The sequence below is a fragment of the Antechinus flavipes genome, chromosome 1 (assembly GCF_016432865.1).
Source record: "Antechinus flavipes isolate AdamAnt ecotype Samford, QLD, Australia chromosome 1, AdamAnt_v2, whole genome shotgun sequence".
Lineage (NCBI taxonomy): Eukaryota > Metazoa > Chordata > Mammalia > Dasyuromorphia > Dasyuridae > Antechinus > Antechinus flavipes.
Window position 1 is genome coordinate 649552858 of NC_067398.1, and position 21026 is coordinate 649573883.

The window sequence follows — 21026 nt, forward strand, 5'->3', positions numbered from 1 at the left end:
CTAGTTTCCATTCACCATGAAAGACCCCAAAGTGATTACTGGGTTTTCCCCTACAGGATCTCCTCTAGTGCAGGGGACTGCAAGCAGACAAGGGGTGGGATATATCAGAATAAGGCTAGGACTTCTTAGAGGGAGGAAACAAGGCTGGGTGTAGGAGACACAGTATGTAGTATCTTCTGGGAGTCTTGGGACTAAGCCTGGAATTCTCAGGGATAGGACTTCCTGGAAGGAGGTCTGGAGGGAGTCCCAGAACCTAAGGATCCCAGTAGGGCCAGAGGGAGAGCCAGGAGCTGTCCAGCAATATCCAGGAACTTGGGGAGGGGGTCCTGAGGGTTCCAAAGGGGTAGGGCAGGGAGCAAGGTCTGAGTAAACTGAAAAACACTCACAAAGGCTTCCTCTTGTTCAAGGCTTACAGATGCTTGTTCAGTTTCCTTAGTGGGCACCAAGCCCAAGGCTTTATTCATGAAGACTTTCTCTTTCTTCTTATTTGTGCCCCATGGAAGCCACATTAAGTCCATTTCATTCTGATCATAGACAGGAGAAAACAGATGGGTCGGTCATAAGGAAGAGATAGGTTCAGGAATGGAGGGGTCATGAGAAAAGGGGAAGGAGAGTCACAAGAACATACAAGCATAGGAGGAGGTCATAGAAACAAGAAAAGCACACAATGGACTTTAGAAGAATTGGGTGCTGGGGATGGTCCCAGAAGATCAGGAGCAAGAAAGGGATGAGAAACATAACAAAGATAGGAGTTGGAAAGGGAGTCATAGGGGGTGGTGGATCCCATCCAATGAGTCCGTCTCCAGTGTATATAGCGTTAGGTGCTGGGATGGGGGAGAAGAAAATGAAAAAATCCTTGCTCTCAAGGAGTTTACATTCTCAGAGGAAGAGAGGGAAAGGAAGGAACACAACAAATTAGCATCAAATGATTCCAGAATATGAGATTCAGAAGGAACTTGAGGGGCCAACTAGTCCAACTCCTACCAAAAGGAATCCACATCATAACATATCTGATAAACCAGCCTACAGAAGCCTAAGTATAGGAGAACCTATCACTCTTAGAGGAAAGCCATTCCACTTTGGTCAGCTCTAAATGTGAGGGAATTTTGTTTTGTTTCTCACATCAAGCCTCTATTTACCTCTACAACATCTATACATTGCCTCGAGTTCTGCCCTCTAGAAACAATAAGGTTATAACTCACGGCCCAACCACCCCAAAGCCCTGTGCTTCTCACAGATGGGGTGAGATTCTGGCAGCTAAACATCTCACTCCCCTTTCATCATCTTCCATAATACTTGAATAGAGGTAGGATATTCCTGTTTCTCCTTCCTTCCCTCCCCAAGTCTTCTTCAGGCTAAATATCCTAGTTCCTTCAAAGAGTCAAGGTCCTTCATGATCCTGGTTAATCTCCTCTAAATACCCTTCAGCTTATCAGTATCTTTCAGAAACTGGCACTCAAAAATGAACTTCATACTCCAGTTGTGGTCAGGACAGAGACCAATGAAACTATCACCTCCTTAAGCTCTGCCTCTATTGAATAAACCCAAGATCACTGTGTTTTTTGGTCAGTCACATTAATATGTGTGCTTCATACTGAGCTTGTAGCCCACTAAAACTTAAAATCTTTTCCACATAAATTGCTATCTGTGGTTCCTGTAGCTTGGATTTGCATAGGTGATTTTTTTTCAAATGTAAGACTAAACTTAATCCAAGTGGATTTCATTTTATTTGACTCGGTTCAGTTCTTTCTGCACCTCACCTATTTCCCAAGGTGTCAGCTATTCCTTCTAGCCTGGTGCTATCTCCAAATCTGATGTGCCCCATTTGGATAGAGGTTTGAGGAACGAGGGATACAGGAATGGAAGGCTCAGAAATCGTGGCCACAGGAGTACAAGGGATGGGAGGTAATGGATATAGGTTATCGAGCCAGGGATCAAAGGAAAGGACAAGAGACACAGAAAGGTCACAGGGAGGTGTCAGAGAGTTAGAGTTGGAGCCCCCTAATTTTAGGGAACGGAAGGAGACAATCTCTCAGCTGAGGTGATGACAGGGATGGAAGTCAAGGAAATGTTTTCCCAGGTTGGGGTTCACAGTTAAGAATCATCTGTCTCCATACCTCCAAGATTTCAAAGTTGTCTGTCTTCAGGTGTGTAACTTCCCCAACCCCTTTCAAATCTGACTTTTGCCATAGATTCTGTATTGCCACTGAATTGGGGATATAACCTGGAAATGGGACCAGTGGAGAGATGTACTAGAGAGAAAAAAAAAAAACACAGCATCAGGGAACCAGGAGGTCATGGGGTTTGGAAGAAAAGGAAAACAGGGACTGACTTTTCCACTCAGCCCTGCTGTGATGTTCTGAGAGAGGAGGACGACATCTGCTCTTCAAAGAGCCTCTTGTGAGAGACAGGACTCTACTTACCTTTGCTCTTGGACACACTTCGGTCTGTCTGTCCAGGTCTTGCTAGAGGCACAGACTGCATTGTGGTCAAACTGATTTTAAAAAACACCTGCAAGGACAGGCTACTGTACTCCCTCTGGGCTGCATGGCTGCCTCTGGGGATCTTGAACTCCAGGATGAGCTCAGGGTGACTAGAAAGGAGTCATACCCCCTGCACCTGCAGGATGACCTCCCAGATGGAAAGGCAAGTCAGTGACTAACCCCTGGATAAGGGAGGATTATCATCCGCTACAGAGGAATTGCAGAGCAGCAGAAACTTTAGCCCTCTCCTAACCCTGAGAGCTCAAAGAAAATGCAATGGTCATTTCATCAAAGTTCACACCTGAATAGGAATCCTTTTGCTGTAGTCCCAGCAAAGGTTCATCTTAACTTCTATTGCACCAAAGTACAATGGAAAGAGAACCTAGTTTTGAATTCTGGATCTTTTTCTAAGTGATCTGAGTGATTTTGGGGCACTTTGGGGACTTCTTCTATTACCTCTAAGTCTTCTAGTTCTAAATCTTGTGCTTTTAATGCCTCCTGGAATGGGAAACATACCATTTCCAGAGGCAGCCTACTGCCTTCATGGCTAGTGCTAATAATGAAGTTTTTCCTTATATGAATCCCAAATCTGCCTTTTTTAGAACTCCTCCCCCATTTCCCATCATTGTCCCTATTTCTGCCCTCTAGGGCCATGTCTGAAATTTTGTCCATATGGAAATCCTTCAAGTACCCACCAATATTTCCCATTCTGGTTTCCCCCTATTTTTATTAACCATGTATATTACTTTGCCAGGGAGGTTAAGCTGAACTATGCTCAGGAAGCATAATGATGGAGAGTTGCCAAACAGGAATGATAATTCAGAGCCCAGATTGAGAATTCTGGAGTCACCATGGACAGTGACCAGGAAATAGCCTGACACACTCTCCTGCTGGTACGCTGTGCAATGAATGGGCAGAGTTTGGGTAACTGAAATGTAGGAGAAGTCAGGGAGGAGTAGCACAATGGGAATAAATTCCAATTCCCTAGAGAAAAAGTAAAGACAGGATTATCTTATTCATGTCTTGTTTCCTCACACATTAGTCCAGAACAGGACATTGCATGTTAGCTATTTAAGGTCTGTGAATGAAGGAAGGAATGGGCAGATAGAGAAGTCCCATTTAGAGTTAGTGTGAGGGAGCTTCCCCCGGTTTTGTCATTCATGACTACAGTGGCTGTTCACCCATTATACACGGTAGGTACTCAATATATGTTGTGTTAATAGAAACTGACATTTATATTTGAAAGTTTGGAAATAGCTTTAAGGAAATGGCAAACCACTCCAGTGATCCCAAAAAGGGGTCACAAAGAATTGGATATGACTGAAAAGTTAAAACATCAAAACTATTATCTTTGTGAGTCTCACAAAACTTCTGGATATTATCCCCATTTTACAGATGAGAAAACTGGCTCGGGAAAATTAAGTTATTTGCTCATAATCACAAAGGTGTAGTGAGTGTCAGAGGTAGGATTTGATTGAGCCTAGGTCCTCCTGATACCTCAGTGCTCAACTGGTCAACGTGCACCTATGTGTCAGGTACTATGCTAAGTGCTGGGGACATAACACAAATGAAACATTTCCTGCTGAAAAGGAGCTTATGATACATTGAGACATCACTTGGATTGAACTCTAAAAGAAACCAGGGATTCTAAGAAACAGAGATTAGGAAAGAACACATTTCAGAAAAAGGCAACAGGTTGGATTCTGAAAGACCCAGGGATCAGAGATGGATTGTTATGGACATAAGAACGTTATAGCAAAACTACAGAAAGCATAAAAAGGTAGTAATAATAAAGCTGGAAAGGTAGCCAGAAGTAGGTTGTGGCAGCTTTTAAATGCCAAATAGAGGAATTCATCTTTGATCTTTACTGCAAAAAGATCTGATGGTCAGACCTGTGCTTTGGGAGAAACACTTTGGCACTGAGGGGGAAGATGGATTGAGGATGAGAAAAACTTGGAGGAGGAAAGCTTTATAATAGTCCAAATGACATGTGATAAAGAGCTGAACTCAGGAGAAGAAAGAAAGGGAGGGGTATAGATATGGAAGAAGTGACAAGATTTAACTATCAATGCTTGTTGGGAAGGAAGAGAAGGAAAAAATTTTGGAACTCAAAATCTCACAAAAATGAATGTTGAAAATTATTTTTACATATAATTGGAAAAAATAATTACTATTAAGTGAAAAACAAACACAGAAAAAAAAGACTTGCCAATGCTGTTGGATTCATTGGCTGGGCAGCAGTAAGGTACTGAGGTTGATTCCAAGCTTGCAATGACCAGAAGGATAGTGAGACTCTCACCAGAAACAGGGAAGTTTAGAAGAAAAGCAATTGGTTCTGTTTTGGACATGTTGAGTTTGAGATCCCTACCGGACACCTAATTCTAAATGTCCCTTAGACAAGTAATGCAAGCCTGAAGTTCTAGATATGGGCTGGAAGGGTTGAACATATGGGCCTGTAAGATATCTGCATAGAGATAATCAAAATCACAAATACCGATGTGATCAAGGAGAAAAAGTATAGAAAGATAAAAGGACTCACAGCTTTAGGTTACAACCATTTTGGGAGACAGGCTTCCAAATGGATAATGTTCCATCAATAGTAGTGGTCAGTTAAATGGGAAAGAGAGCTAAGAAAAGTGCCATGAAAACCCAGAGAGGAGATAGTATCCAAGAAAAGAGAATAGTCTGCAACAGAAGGGTCAAAATCTGCTGTAAAATTGCAGTGTAGCCAGGACCAGATTAAAATATAATTGGGTAATATTTAGCAAAATAAAAATACAACACAACATAGTTAATGATGTTAAATAGTGACTTTCTTTTTAAAAATATTTTTTTATTTTATCAAATATTTCCCAATTACTTGTAAAACATTTTTTTAGTAATCATTTAAATTTTGCTCCCTCTTTCCTGCCCCACTTCTCTCTGAGAAAGACAATTTGATATCAATTTTACAAATCATATAAAACATTTTCATATTATCCATGCTGCAAAATAAAACAAAAATAAAACAAGAAAAATAAAGATTAAAAGCTATGTTTCAATCTGTACTCAAGAGTTCATCAGTTCTCTGAAAGTGGATAGCATTTTTCATCATGAATCCTTCAGAACTGTCTTGGATCAGAATAGCTAAGTTTTTCAGTTAATTGTCACTAATGGTGCTGTTACTAAGTACAAGTTCATATAACTCTTCCCAGGTTTTTCTGAAATCATCCTACTTATTTCTTATAGCACAGAAGAATTCCATCACAATCATATACTAAAACTTATTCAATCATTCCCCAATTGATGGGCATTTCCTCACTGTAACTCTTTGCCATCACAAAAAGAGCTGCTATAAATGTTTTTAGGCAAATAGGTCCTATCCCTTTTTTAAAAAAAAATATATATCTCTTTGGTACACAGATCTACTACTTATATTGTTTGTCAAGAGGTATGCATAGTTTTAGGGCTCTTTGGTCATAGTTCCAAATTGTTTTACAAAATGGGCTAGTTCACAATTCCAATTAATGGGTTTTTTTAAGGTCAATATGCAAATGGTTGGTCTACAGTGCTGTAGAGCTCAAGGAAGGACAAATGACAAGAAATCCTTGGATTTGGCATTTAAGTGATTATTGATAATTTTTGTGAGAACAGTTTTAATTGAAGTAATAAATTGTAAACCAGATTGAAAAGAGTTGCCTACATAAAATTTGAAAGTTTTTATATAAATACAATGCAGCTAAGATTAGAAGGGAAAAAGCTAACTGGTAAAAACAAAACAAAACAAAAACAAAAACAAAACTCTTTGAAGCAAATTTCTCTGATAAAGATCACATTTTCAAGGCAGTGATTCAGATTTATAAGAATAAGGGCCATTCCCCAATGCATAAATGGTCAAAGACATTTGAAAAGGCAATTCTGAAAGCAGAAAATACAAGCTATCAATAGCAATATGGAAAAATATTTCAAATCACTAATAAGAGAAATGCACAAATTAAAACAAGTCTTAAATTTTTACCTCATACTTATCAGATCGGCAGAGTGGACAAAAAAGGACAACACCACATTTGGAAGGGCTTTGGAGAAACAAACACATTAATACAATTTTGGTGAAGCTATGAATTGGGACACTGATTTTGGAAAGCAATTTGGAACTACATACAAGAAGTTAACTATGTATGTTCTTTGATTCAGTGATACTATATCTAGATCTATAATCCAGGAAATCAAAGAGGAAAAGGTTCTATATGTACCCCAAAATACTTATAGATCTTTTTATAACTGCAAAAAACTGGAAAGGGGCAGGTTAGGTGTAGCAGGGGATAGAATGCTGGCACATGGAGTCAAGAAAACTTATTTTCTTGAGTTCAAATCTGGCCTGAGACATTGTGTGCCCCTGAACAAGTTACTTAACCCTGTTTAGTTTCCTCATCTGTAAAGTGGGCTAGAGAAGTAAACTACTACAGTATTTTTGCCAAGAAAACCTCAAATGGGGTCACGAAGAGTCAGACAAGACTAAAAATGACTTAAGAATTAGAAAATAAGAGGATCCCCATAACTTGGGGAAAAGATTTAAAAAATCATGGTATGTGAACATAATGGAATACTATTGTGCTATAAGAAATGATAAAAGGGAACTGTTTTAGAAAAAACTGGGAAGACTTGTGAAGTAAATGCCAAGTGAAGTAAGAACCAGGAGAACAATTTCTCTCTCCTCCTTCTAGGTCTTTTAGTTGGTAGAAAATCCAGAAAATTCAAGACTGAACAGTCTAGGGCCAAGACTTGCAAATAAATTGCAATCTTTCTAATCCTGACCTTCTTTTTGTGTTCTGGACCCCTGTGGCAGTTTGGTCAAATCTATGGATCTCTTCTCAGGATAATTTTAAATGTTTAAATAAAATATCTAGGATTGCCAAGGAAACCTATTAATACTGAAATAAGGATCTTTTTTTTTTTCCTACTCAAGTTCCTTGGATTCCTTGAAAATCTATCCATGGATCCCTGGATAAGAATCTGTGTTCTCATGTCCTTCTGGAAAGAGTGTGGTGAATTGTGTGGAAGGGAGGCGGAGGGCAAGTTTGGCTTTTAAGGTAAAGTGGCCAACTTTTTAAAAAGACATGAGAGCAGCAAGGAGCCAGCAAAGAGATGGTGAGCTGGAGCACACACCTTCTCCTCCTTGTTCCCCTCCACTCTGCTGAGGGGAATGCTAGTTCTGGAGTCAAGAATATTTTATTTCAAACCCATCCTTAGATATTTATTAGCTATGTAATCCTGAACAAGTCACACTGTTCGGTTCAGTTTCCTCAAACATAAGTTGGGAGTGATAGTAACATCTATTTCCTAAGGCTGTTGTAGAGGAACAAATGAAATAATAATTGTAAAGTAACTGGGTACATAGAAAACACTTAATAAACACTTATTTCCTTCTCCCTCATGGTGGTGAAATGAGAGAAGATGGCTAGAAAAATAAAGAACCCCCAAAAGAGCATTGGTCATTACATGAGTAGTCATAGAGCAGCTTGTTGTACCCTTTTACTTTTGAGACCAAAAGACTTGGGGAGAGATAGGATGGTGGAAAAGAAATCTGCAGAGACAATGATCATTATACACACATTCACTCACTCAGTGCCCTAGACCATAGCCTGGCTCATAGGGTAGCTGAAGGGGTAGCTCTCCTCACAATGTATGTATACAACTGTTTTAAGACCAACTTTGAAATTTAGCTCTAATGCTTTTAAATGAAGCCTTTTTAAAGACCTGAAGTGCTGTAATGGAAAGTGCCATCTGCATCCAGAGAAAAGACTGTGGGAACTGAGTGTGGTTCACAATATAGAACTTTCATTTTTTGTTGTTTGCTTGATTTTTTTCTTTCTCATTTTTTTTTCCTTTTTGATCTGATTTTTCTTGTGCAGCATAACTGTGGAAATACGTATGGAAGAATTGCATATGTTTAACATATATTGGATTACTTGCCTCTGGGGGTGGAGGGGGGGAGAAGGAAGGGGAAGAGAGGGAGAAAAAATTGGAATGGAAGGTTATTCAGGAATGAATGTTGAAAATTATTTTTGCATATATTTTGAAAATAAAGCTATTATTAAGAAAATAAATTAATTCCCCCCCCCAAATTGCTCTTCTGTTAAAAAAAAAAAAATCTGCAGAAAGGCAAGTGACATTTCAGACTCTGCCCTAGGAGTAGCTCCACTGTTCCAAAAACTCAAACACTTTTCCTGATTTTGTTTTTGCTCTATGAAATATACTCTCTTCTAGATATGAATGGATATATTTTTAAGTTAGCTTATTTTTTCTTTTTTTATAATAGTTTTTTCTTTTTCAAAATATATACAAATATAGTTTTCAACATTCGCCTTGCAAAACCTTGTGTTCCAAATTTTTCTCCTCCCCCCCATTCCCTCCCCTAGACTGCAAATTATCCAATATAGGTTAAACATGTGCAATTCTTCTAAACATATTTCCATGGTTATCAAGATGAATAAGAAAAATCAGATCAAAAAAAGGGAAAAACAGTAAGAAAAAAACAAGGAATCAAAGGTGAAAATACTACCTTGTGATCCACATTGTTTTCATAATCCTCTCTCTAGGTGTAGATGACTCTATCACAAGATTATTGGAATTGCCCTTAAGCATCTCATTGTTGAAATGAGGCCCCCAAACCACCCAGGGAAATGACAGCTCAAGTCGGGACAGATATAAATCAGGAATGGAGGAACAGGTATGCAGCTTTAGATGGCAAGGGGCACTCACGGTAATACAACTCAGGAATAATGATTATTATTGCCTCCCTCCTCATGCTGTTTGTGAACTTGCCCATTCAACAGTATCAAAGAGGAAATCAGCTAAAAATCCTTGTTATAAATCCTCCACTACCCGGGTGTTCATTAGCTATCCCAGTTATACAAAGGTGTGAAGAAGGGCCTGTGTCTGTAACTATAATTAACCCTGACAATACCGAAACATATCTTAACAAGGGACAATGTAGAGCTCAAGGAATAGTCATTCCATCTGAACTTACAGGTAAAACAAGCTAATTGTGAATGAGCCCCACCGAAAAATGCAAATCGGAGGCCGTTTACAAAAGCTATCACACTTACTCGGCGGGTCCTGACCTTACTTTGAATAACCAACAGTTTGAAGGAGCCGACAGATCTCTGTGGCACTTCTCAATGGCCCCCTTGGCAAAGGTAGGAGGCAGTAAGGAGGCTTTGAGGTTCGCTGAATTGGTAAATTGGCAAAAAGATGGAAAGACAGGAAGCATTTTTCCTTTAATAATAGATGGCTTACATGTTAACTTATCGGGTAGGGATATATTACATCAATTAGGGCTGAAAATCACCACAGAATTTTAGGAAGGGTTATTGATGCTATGGCTTCCACTGCTCTACATCAATTAGTACAAGAACAATTAGAATTAGGACATATTGAGGAAACAAATAGCCCGTGGAACTCTCCTGTATTTATTATAAAGACACGACAGCTGAATAGCAAGGAAAAGGTTGTTCAGAATTATCCAATTAACAAGAGAAATAGGAATTATATGGATTAACCTAGACAAGGATAGGTTGGGTTTCTCAATAGCTAATCAGGAAGCCTGGACCATTTTGTTAGGGTTAGGAGAGTAAGAGCAGGGAAAACCCTGACCCAGTTACCCTTCTATGAACAGTGACAATGGATGTGTCCCACATGCACACCTAATGTGTTCACTGATGGCCCCCAGCAGAACAAAGCGGCCACACATTCCCCACAATGGGGCATCTCTAATGCAACACCTTACACCTCAGCGCAGCAAAATGAGCTGGATGCCGTTGTACAAGCACTGAAAACAGACCGACCCATCAATGTCATTCCAGAGTCACCGTGCAGTTGGGGCGACTCAGAGAATAGAGACAGCCTATGTAAAGGCAAAGAAAGGACCGATCTTCTCACTGTTCCGGAGGTACAAGAGGTGACTTTAATGAGAGTTCACCCTTTTTATATAATGCACATCCACTCTCACACGGATGGGCTGGGACCTATTTCGAAGGGAACAAAATAGGGCACAGTCTGCTTACACAAGGCATTCCTCTGTGCCCTCCAGAACGAGCAGTAAGGGCTCAGGAACATCTGCATCTGTCTGCCGGATCTCTCCGGAGATTGTACAGGGCGTCCCAGCAAGAAGCAGTAGCCTAGTACAAAGATGTGTGGCTTGTTACCCTATTCTCAAAGACCTGCAGGGCTGGGACTAACCCCAGAGGTGGCAGGCCAAATGGTATATGGCAAATAGATGCTACCCATATGGGGAAAACCTGCCTCCGTGTTACTTAGGCTTTGTCTCTACATCCTCTCAACGAGGGCGGGGAAGCTGCTCCACCTGTAATAAATCACCTGTTTCACTCTTCTGCTTCTGTGGGTGTCCCACACACTATTAAGACTGATAATGGACCCTCATACACCTCAGAAATATTAAAACAGTTCTTACAGGAATTCTCCATGCATCATATTTTTGGGATTCCTTACAATCCTACAGGACAAGCCATTGTAGAAAGGACTAATCAGATCCTCAAGAGATTTATCAAAAAACAAAAAGAGGGAGATGGAGGTAGGGTCACTCAGAAAGAAATAAAGCAGTGTTCACACCGAGGCATTGTTGTGAACTTATCCAATCACTCGGGAGAACAATTTGGGACTATGCCAAAAGGGACAGAAAGATCCAGCAATCCCACTATTAGGTCTGAATCTTAAAGAGATTTTTTTTTAAAGGGACTATATGTATAAAAATATTTACAGCAGATCTTTTTGTGACGTCCAGGATTTGGAATTTGAAGAATTGGGGAATGGCCAAACATAGGAATGTAAAGGAATACTTCTGTGCTATAAGAAACGATGAGCAGAATGCTTTCCAAAAAATCTGGAAGATTTACATGAACTAATGCAAAGTGAAGTGAACAGAATCAGGAGAACATTGTGTATAGTAAAAAAACAAAACAAAACAAAAAAACCCAATATTGTATCAATTGTGAATGATGACTATTCTCAGCAATACAAACATCCAAGAATTCTGAAGAAACCATCATGGAAAATGCTATTCACCTCCAGAGAAAGAATTAATGGAATCTGAATGCAGATCATACCATATTTTTAAAAAACTTATATTTCTTGGGTCCTGTTTGGGCTGTTTGTTTTTTCACATGACTAATATGGAAATATTATATATATTATATTATATGTATATTATATATACATGGCTGTACATGTATAACCGTTATCAAATAGCTTGCTTTCTCTATGATGGGAAAGGGGAGGGAGAGTGGGAGAGAATTTGGAACTCAAAATTGTAAAAAATGAAGGTTGAAAAATTTTACATGTAATTGGATAAAATTAAACTATATCTATAAAAAAGAAAGTGAGCCAAGATCACCACCTGCTGGCTTACAGAAATATTGTACTCTAAAGGAGGGGAATCAAATTTAAATAGAAACAGCAATATTACTCCATCTTTTGAGGGCTACAAATTGACTTAAGTTTTGTAATATCTATTTTTATTGTATTTTTTATTTCATAAAATATTTTCCAATTACATTCTAGAGTTTCATGGGCTCTGCATGTTTGATATCTCCACTCCAAGAGTATCTCATCATATTCCTTTGGAGGGAGACCATTCAAATCACATGCTGTCCTTGTATAGGGCACGAGTATTTTACCTGCCTTTACATAAAGAAATATGAAGTTTTGTGCTTAAATTTAAAAAAAAATTTAAAACTTCACAAGTATAGGATGGAAAAGATTTTGCTAGAAAACATTTGGGTGACAAAGATTAGGATTTAGGTTAATGAACTAAAGATTAACATGGGCCAACAGTGGTTCATTGTAGCCCCCCCAAAAAAAAATATTGCTTCCTTAGTTTGCATATCCTGATATTTTACACATCCCTGCACTTAAATTCATTTGCTAATCTCCTGATGTCATTGATCTTGAGAATGAAGCATAACCAGTAGCAATCTCATCTTCCTTCCTTCTTTCATCTGCACCATGGCCTCCAGCCCCTTGCCTGCTCAATTCTGTCCTGGCTATCTTCCCTGAAGTCACCACTCTCATTCTCTTGAGCTCTTAGTGAACCAATTCAAGTCCATTGTTCTCCTCTCTGGAATCCCTGGCCTCTTTATCTTATCACCAATTATACTTAGCCAAGCCTCAGCCTTGGATTACTTCCACCAATTATTCTCTTCACCAATTATTCCTACACATAATAAAAGTTCGAGTGCAGGGGAGATGTGCAGGAGAAAACTTTGTACTCTAGGGGTTGAGGTGGGTCTATTAAGACTTTGTGTTACTGGGCTCTCACTGCCACCAGGTAATCCATCATCCCTTCCCTTCAACCTCTTAAATCCCATTTTCCACAGAGGCTCTTCCAAATCTTCTTAACCCTTCTCCAACTTCTCATAGCTCCTCCTCCCTGCACCTGACTCTCTCAATTAAGAACTTATATTTTATAGAAAAGATTCAAATCATTTGCTATGAACTCCTTTCCCCCCTAATCTATTAACTCAGGTTCCTTCATCCCTGATGAAGAGGTGTTACTTCTTACCATGGCTAACATTTACCCATATAAATTAGCCTACCATCCCATTTTTTCCAACAGATTGACCCCTCACTCATTCCTACTCTTTTATTTTCCATCTTTTCCTGTCTGCTGAAATTCCCTACTGTTTACCAACCTGCCCATGTCTCCCCTATCCTGAAAAAGTCTTCAGTTGGTCCTTCCAGCCTCACTACTAATAATTCTAGATTTCTGCAGCCCTTTGAGCTATACTCCTTGAAAAGGTCATCTATGATAGCTGCTTCCATTTTCTTACTCCTTACAATCTGGTTTTTGATCTTCTCTTTCCACCAAAAGTACTCTCTCCAAAGTTACTAATGATCTCTTAATTGCCAAATCTAATGATCTTTGCTCAATCTTCACTATCCCTCTTTCCTCCTTGATACTCTTCTAGGTTTTTTTTTAAAAAATTCATTATTTTATTTTTCCAATTACATAGTTTTCAACATTCACTTTTGATTTTGATTCCCAATTGTTTTTCTCCTCTTCCCTAAAATAGGTTTTTGGAATACTCTCCTGACTCTCCTCCAAAATGACTGCTTCTTCTCTGTCTCCTTTACTAGATCCTCAATCAGATTATGCCCTCTAACTATATGGGTGCCCTCAAGGTTCTGGCCTGAGCCCTTTTCTCTTCTACACTGTTTCACTTGGTGATCTCATCAGTCTCTCTGGATTTAATTCCCATTCCTATGCTGATGATTCTCAAATCTATATTTCCTGCCCCACTCTGCTGACTTCTAATTCCACATCTCAAACTGAATGTCCAAATAGATATCCTAAACACAGTATGTCCAAAACAGAACTCACTTCCCTCCCTCCCCAAACCTGCTTCCTTCTTAACCTCTTTATTACTATAGAGGGCAGAGCCATCCTCCTCAGGCTCACGATCTAGCCGTCATCCTGGATTCCTCACTCCAAGCTGTTGCTAAGGCCTGTCTTTTCCATCTTTGCGCATCTCTCAAATATATCCCCTTCTTTCCTTTGACCCTGTTACCACCCTGATACAGGCTCTCACTATCTCACTTTTGGAGTATTACAATAACCTGTTGCGTCTCTCTGCTTCCTATCTCCTTATTTCAATCCATCCTTCATTCAGCTAGCAATTAAAGTGCAGGTATAACATGTCACCATTTCTACTCAATAAATTCTAATGGTTTCTTATTGCCTCTAGAATAGGAAAAAAACCCCACTGTTTCGCAAAGTCCTTCCTAACCTAGTCCCCTCCTGCCTTTTTAGTCTCCTCATACCTTACTTCACTACTCAATCCTGGCCTCCTGGCTGTTCTATGAACAAAATACTCAGTCCTTTTGGCTCTGGGCATTTTCCTTGACTATCTTATTTCCTCCACTCTACTGACCTTCCTAGTTAGCCTTAACTTCCAACCAGAATTCCAGTAGAACCCTTTCTCAATCTGGTGCCTTCCCTGTTCATTATTACCTATTTATCCTGTACATAGCTCCATTGTATACATTTGTTTGCCTATCTCCATTAAATTGTAAGATCATTGAGGCAGAAACTTTTTTGTCCCTTTTTGCATTCGCAGCATTTAGCACTTAGTGGGTATCTAAAAAATGTTTCAATCTCCCTACCTCTATAATTCACTAACCCCTCCAGCTTTGAAGTTCTTGAAATTCATATAGATTACACAACCAAAATCCTGGTAATTATTGTCACTCCCTTTCCTTTCTCAGCAAGTTTGGTACCTGGTTCACAATTTTTGCTTCCTCCTCAACTCCTGCCCTCATACTAGGGGGCTCTCTACATACACACTGGCTTTCCCTAAAAACACCTTAAATTCCCCTCCCCTGCCCCCATTCAGCCCAATCACGTGCTGGATGGTCCCGCGCCGGCGGCTCCCCAAAGTTCTTCAGAGACACCTTGAGAGTGTCCTTATATTTTTTCTTCTGACCACCTTGTGAGCACTTGCAGTTTTAGGCAATCATATATTTGGCATGGCTAGCCCAATGCAGTTGCACTTTTCAGCTTACTTTAAGAATCTCGGTGTCTGGTCCCTGACCCTGCCAGGTGATCTTCAGAATCTTCCTAAGACAATTCAAATCTTTCTTGGCTCGGAGTCCAGATACTTTCCAGGTTTCACGGTATACAACCATGAAATCAGCACAATGGATCTGCAGACCTTCAGTCTGACAGTCTAATACTTCTCCCGACACACTGAGCTAGCTCTAGCAATGCTGCCGACCTCATCCATGTGCACATCCCTCAAAAGTACATTGTCGAGGTCAGAACGTATCCACAGCATAAATTTCCCTGCTTATTGTAGTTCCACTTAGGCTTCCACGTATGAACCGTGTGGTGCTGTCTGGTGGAGAACCTGTGTTTCCTTGCAGGTGTGGGCCAAACTTAACACAAGCAACAAGAAAATTGATCCGTACTTTGTTGCATCTTGGTTTCAGAGGCTGCATGAGAATATAATCATCTGTGAACAAAAAATCATGCATCAATTCTCCCTCCACTTTGATCTTAGCTTACAGCCTTTGCAAGTTATTTTACTCTCAGTGTGGTATAGTTGACCTTGAATGCTATTTTTATTCTCATTGGTTTCTGATATTGCTGAAACCATGCTAAAAAGCATGGGAACAAGCATACAACCCTGCTTCACTCCACTGCTGACGGGGAAAGTAAAAGAACATTGTCCATCATCCAGAATCTAGGCAAGCAGACCATCATGAAGCTGATGTTAAATACTGATGAACTTCTCCAGGCAATGCAATTAATTTTCCTGTAACTTTCCCAAAGGGTTGAGATCTGCTATTATAAAATTTATTTTTCACAGATGTAACGTCTATGTATGCAAACATTTGATCTCTTATGTACTATATATATAATATGTATTATTTGTTAGGAAGATATGCATGTATGAAGTGATTCAGGCCAGTTCCAATGGACTTGTGATAAAGCCATCTGCACCCAGAAAGAACTAGGGGGACTGAGGATGGATCACAATATTTCACCTTTTTCTCATTTCCTTTTTGATCTTTCTTGTGCAGCATGATTAATATGATAACATATATAAAAGTACACGTTTAACATATGTTGAATTGCTTCATGTTTAGGGAAGTAGGGTGGGGGAAAAGAAAAATTTGCAACACAAGGTTTTGCAAAAGTGAATGTTGAAAACTGTTTTTGCATGTATTTTGAAAAAAGCTATTAGGGAAAAAAGATATGCATAAATTAAATGATATAAATACTATTTTGTTATGTAATTAGTGGATATAATGCATATTCTCATATGCTAGTGGAATGGCTATATTCTATATACATAAATGTCTATTATATTTATGTCTGTATACTTATATATTAAGGGAAAATATATGTATGCTCTATATACATAAATATGTGATAGTCATTTGTCTAATAAATATAAAAATGTTAAATTCTGGAATAGTATATAAATTTAAATTTATCTTGTGTCAACCTGCACATAATTGAGCAGGTTTGTATCAGGAAGTAGTTTAATGAGAATATCAGCTTTAGGTGTTGTAAGATGTAAAGCCTCCTTGATGTGTTCTAGGAAATAATTTTCCTTCATTGTTGGCTTACAAGGCCAATATTTAAAATTACTTTGATTCTTCACTTAGGTTTTAGCATATAGTTTTCAAATAATCTTATATTGGAATAAGAATTAGGAAGAAGTATATGATTGAGGCTAGTTGGCCAATGACATATGGCTGTTCTACTGGTTGACCTCTGTTCAGGTAAGTACAAATAGATTTGCTGTTAGGATTCAGAATAGTGAGACACTGGGGAGTATCTGGCTTTGTTGCCCGGATGTGAGGAGGTGTGGGATAATTAAGTACTAGGATGGATGCTAAAACTTATTGGGAATTGAACATAGAATTGCATATGCAAATAGAAAATACCATTCTGGTTTAATATGTGAGGGTGTTCAGGGCACTGGCAGGGAGAAATTGGGTTACCTAGGAGATCAGGTGAAAGGCTGGTGGTAGAAGCGCTAATCCTAATGCTCTTTGATGTTATAGTCGGGGTGAAAAGGGATTTTGTCCAAGTCAGGGTTGATGCCGGAGAGGTTGTGTAAACCTGTTTCATGTAGGAAAAGTAGGTACAAGATGGCTAATGTTATGAGTAAAAGGTGAAAAATTGGGTTAAGAGTGCCTTTATCTACTGAAGCCCCCTCGGATTCATTCTACTATGATTGTGCCAGTATGAGGGATGGCCCTCAAAATATTTTACCTCAGGAAGGACATAGCCTATGAAAGTGGTTATTACAGTTAATAGAATAACCCCAATATTTCCTGTTTGTTTATATAAGTAGGAGCCATAGTTAAATCCCTCGGCCTACATGTGGGAATAAGCTTATGAAAAATATTTAAGGCCTGTTTACATGGAGTTGCAGATTAATCAGCCATTATTAACATCATGACAGATAAGGGCTACTTTAGAGACTATTTGATCTAAGTGTAGTGTATAGCTAAAAATAAGCCAGTTGGGATTTGGGTAATGAGGCAGACTCCTCCTAGGGAGTTGTAACCATCAAGTGGAAATGTTGAAGGATGCTGGAAGGTGAATAAAGGTGTGATTGATTTTTATTAGTGGGTGGGTTTTACATCGATTGGCCATTAGTTTTTGCAGCTGAGTAACAATGGTTTTTCATATCATAGATTATGGTTTAAATCCATATTAAAATTATGAAGTTATTTTGTTACTTTTGGTTTTCTTTTGCTTCTAAACCTGTTTATGGTAGACAGTCTTGTAGCGAGCAGAGGCTTAGGTAAGGCTACTGTTAGCTTGGAAGACATTTTTAGGTCTAATTTGTTTTTTCTTATCTTGACATATCCTGTAACATTGCAGCTATGGCTACTGAGTAGTATTCTGAGAGTTGAGTCGGTAATGACGGTAGCCTTTGGTATGCTCTTTACTAGTAGAAGGGTCCCTTGCCTACTGCAGTAAAGCAAAATATTGGGCAAAGCAGAAAAATCTTAGGGCATCTTTTCTCGCCTCTTCCTTGTGGGGAGCAATGAGTTCCTTTAACAAGGCTGCTGAGAGACCCAGCGGCCTGCTGCTTCATCCCCAAGAAGATCCCCCCCCCCCCCCCATGGCCTGGGCTGTCTGTGTGCAGGGTTGACCCTCCAGCTCCCAAGCTATCTGTACCTGCTGCTTCATCACTTGCCTGTCAGCACAGCGCTTTTGAGGTGGAAAATGGTAAAAATGGTTTGTTGATTCATGTGTAAATCAGACTTGAGTAAGAGTCCTCAGCTTCATTCTCTCTTCTAGCCATCACTGCCCAGGGTCAGGACAACTGTCCATGGTCCACCACAACATTATTAATGTCTGACCAGGTTCTGAGCTCTCCACAGCACGTTTCACTTCCATGGCCAGTGGGACAAACTCTTCTCACCTGCCCATTCCACCGGGTGAAGTCTTGGGGAAGGCCCTCCCCTAGCTCACTGATGAGCCCCCTTCAGTTACGCCTAATTTAGCCCATCTGCTGAGGCAGTCTTACAGGGTACAACTGCCCCCTGCCATGGCTTCTTGGGGGTAGAACAGGGTCAATCAGATGGGCCCCAAAGTGGGTGAGCAGCCCTAAAAAAAACCACCTCACAGCAGAAGTGCTGATCTTCCCTGAACACACCCTACAGCCCACACTGCGCAATCCTCCTACACTCCTCACCAATTCATTGTATCCCACTGTTCTTCAAGACCCTTTTCTCCATCCTCCCCAAACCCCGCCTTCTGTTTTATAGAAATTAAGGTCATTCACCAGGAGCTCCCTCTTCAGACCCTTCAAATGTCTTCTGCCACTGTCTCCTCACGTCTCACTCCATAAGCTTTCCCAATTCCATCCTGGCTGAAACACGATTGCCCCACAATCTGGTTCCTTCTCTACCATCTACAACCATGTCTGCATCTCCATTCCCAAAAGTCCCTCACTGAATCCTTCCCTCTCCACTAGTGTCCCATGCCTCCCCTTAGGTGCTTAACCTCCAGCAGGCCGTCTACAACCGGTGTCTCCATTTTTTTCTATTTTCTGAATCCCTTATAATTTGGCTTCCAACTTCCTCATTCCACTCAAGTTGCTCTCTCCAGAGTTAGATTACCTTTTAACTGCCAAACTGGCTTTTTCTCATTTTTCTTGCTCTCACTTCAGCCTTTAACACTGTTGATCACCTTCTCCTGGATACATTCTTCAGGTTTCTGGGACACTTTCTCCTGGTTCTAGCTTCGGTCTCCTTCGCTGGATCCTCATTAAAATAAAATAAGATGCCTCTCACCATAGTTGTCTCGTAGCATGTCCTAGGCCATCTTCTCAATATTTCATTCGGTGCCTCATCTGCTCCCATGGATTGAATTACCATCACACATCTCTGTGATGATTCTCAAAGCTTTCCTAACCTGATCTCCAGGCTTACATCTTTAATCACATTTCAGATTATCTTAAACAATGTCTAGTAGACATCGTAAACTCAACACATCAAAAATGGAACTCATTTTCTCCCTCAACTTTTTTGTTAAGAGAATTGCCATCCTTCTAGTTCCTCCAGGCTGGCAATCTGGGCATTTTTTTTACTCCTCTCACCTCCAGTATTTATGGCCAAGAAACTTTTATCTTTGCAACATCTCTCACATTCTTTCCTCTTCCTGCCTCCAGGATCTCCCCTCTCCCATCTGTCCTCCATTCAGCCAACAAAGTGACTTTCCTAAAGCAGAGTTTCCACTATGTCACACCTTTACTCAATTCCAGTGATATTCTATCATCTTCAGGATCAGATACAAAATCCTGTTCAGTATTCAAAGTCCTTCCCTGCATTTTATATTGTTCTCCCACAAGCCATTCTCTTGGCTAGTTATTTTCTCTGCCATTTCCTCCATGCCTGGAACACACTTCCTCCTCTGCTTCATCTACTGGCAACTAACTTTTCCAATCCTCATTTAAAAGTCCTGTACATATCCCCTTTGCACATAGTACTTGTGAGGTCCAAGAGGCAGCTAGGTGGCCAGGCCTGGAGTCAGGAAGACCAGAGTTTGAATCCAGACTCAAGACACTAGTTAAGTCACTTAACCCTGTAGTTTCCTCACCTGTAAAATGAGCTGGAGAAGGAAAACTGTACATCTCAAATGGGGTCATAGGTGTGACAAATGCCTGAACATGGAAGCAGGGTCTTTTACCTCTTTTTTATATCCCTAGCCCTTAGCACACTGACTAATGCTTCTTGACTGACTTCTTTGGATATCTGATTCTTCAGCCCTAATCTCTAAACTCTAATCACTTAACTTCCTATTGGACATTTCAAACCAGATATTCCATAACCACGTCCAAAAGCAAATCCAAGTCTTTCCTTCCAAATCTTCCCCTCTCCTCAATTTCCCTGTTACTGTAGGTGTAATGGGCTGAGGCTTGAGTTGAGGCACTGAGGTCCCAAGCATGTGAGGCTAAATAGTAATTGGACCATACTCTATATGCTTGGAGAAAGAATGGCCCCTGGCCCACTCTTTGTGCAAGTCCTGATGTGTTGTATAGGAAATGACGATTTTGATGGGTGGGGGAAGGGGGGTGGAAAGAGAAGTGGAAAGAGAGACTGCTGGCTGGCGTCTTGTTACAGCTGCTCACATTGCTATTTGCAACCCCCCTTCACCCCCGACCCATTGGCACTCCTCCTTAACCTCTGCTATCTGGCTTCCTGTCGCAGCTGCCCATATTGCTTTCACAATCCCCCTTCACCTCAATAAGAATAAAGATTGAAGATTTTTCCCTCAACCTGAATTCCTGACTCCGGCTGATTTTAAATACGCGGTCATCACAGTACGGGTACCACTATTTTCCCAATTGTCATCTTCCTCAACTCCCCCTAAGCTATAGCCAAGTCCTGTCAATTTTACCTTAAAAACACTTTGTGTTTCACTTCTGCTTTCCCTACTTAGTCCATCCTTCTTACCCAGTTTCCCAAGTGACCTTCAAAAGTACAATCCTAAACAAGTCACTTCCCTCAAGCTCA

The 21026-nt window shown here is 40.1% G+C and overlaps 1 protein-coding gene across 1 annotated transcript in view; it reads right to left on the reverse strand.

The window, feature by feature from the left end:
• Nucleotides 1-107: 107 nt before the first annotated feature.
• WDR97 (WD repeat domain 97) overlaps nucleotides 108-21026 on the reverse strand; it is a 47645-nt gene continuing 26726 nt past the window's right edge. Inside the window, exons 11-12 of the mRNA XM_051971322.1 lie at nucleotides 2118-2252; nucleotides 108-524 (exon numbers count right to left, since the gene is read on the reverse strand). Coding sequence (XP_051827282.1) covers nucleotides 207-524; nucleotides 2118-2252 — 453 coding nt within the window. The 3' untranslated portion in view covers nucleotides 108-206. The remainder of the gene's footprint in view (nucleotides 525-2117; nucleotides 2253-21026) is intronic.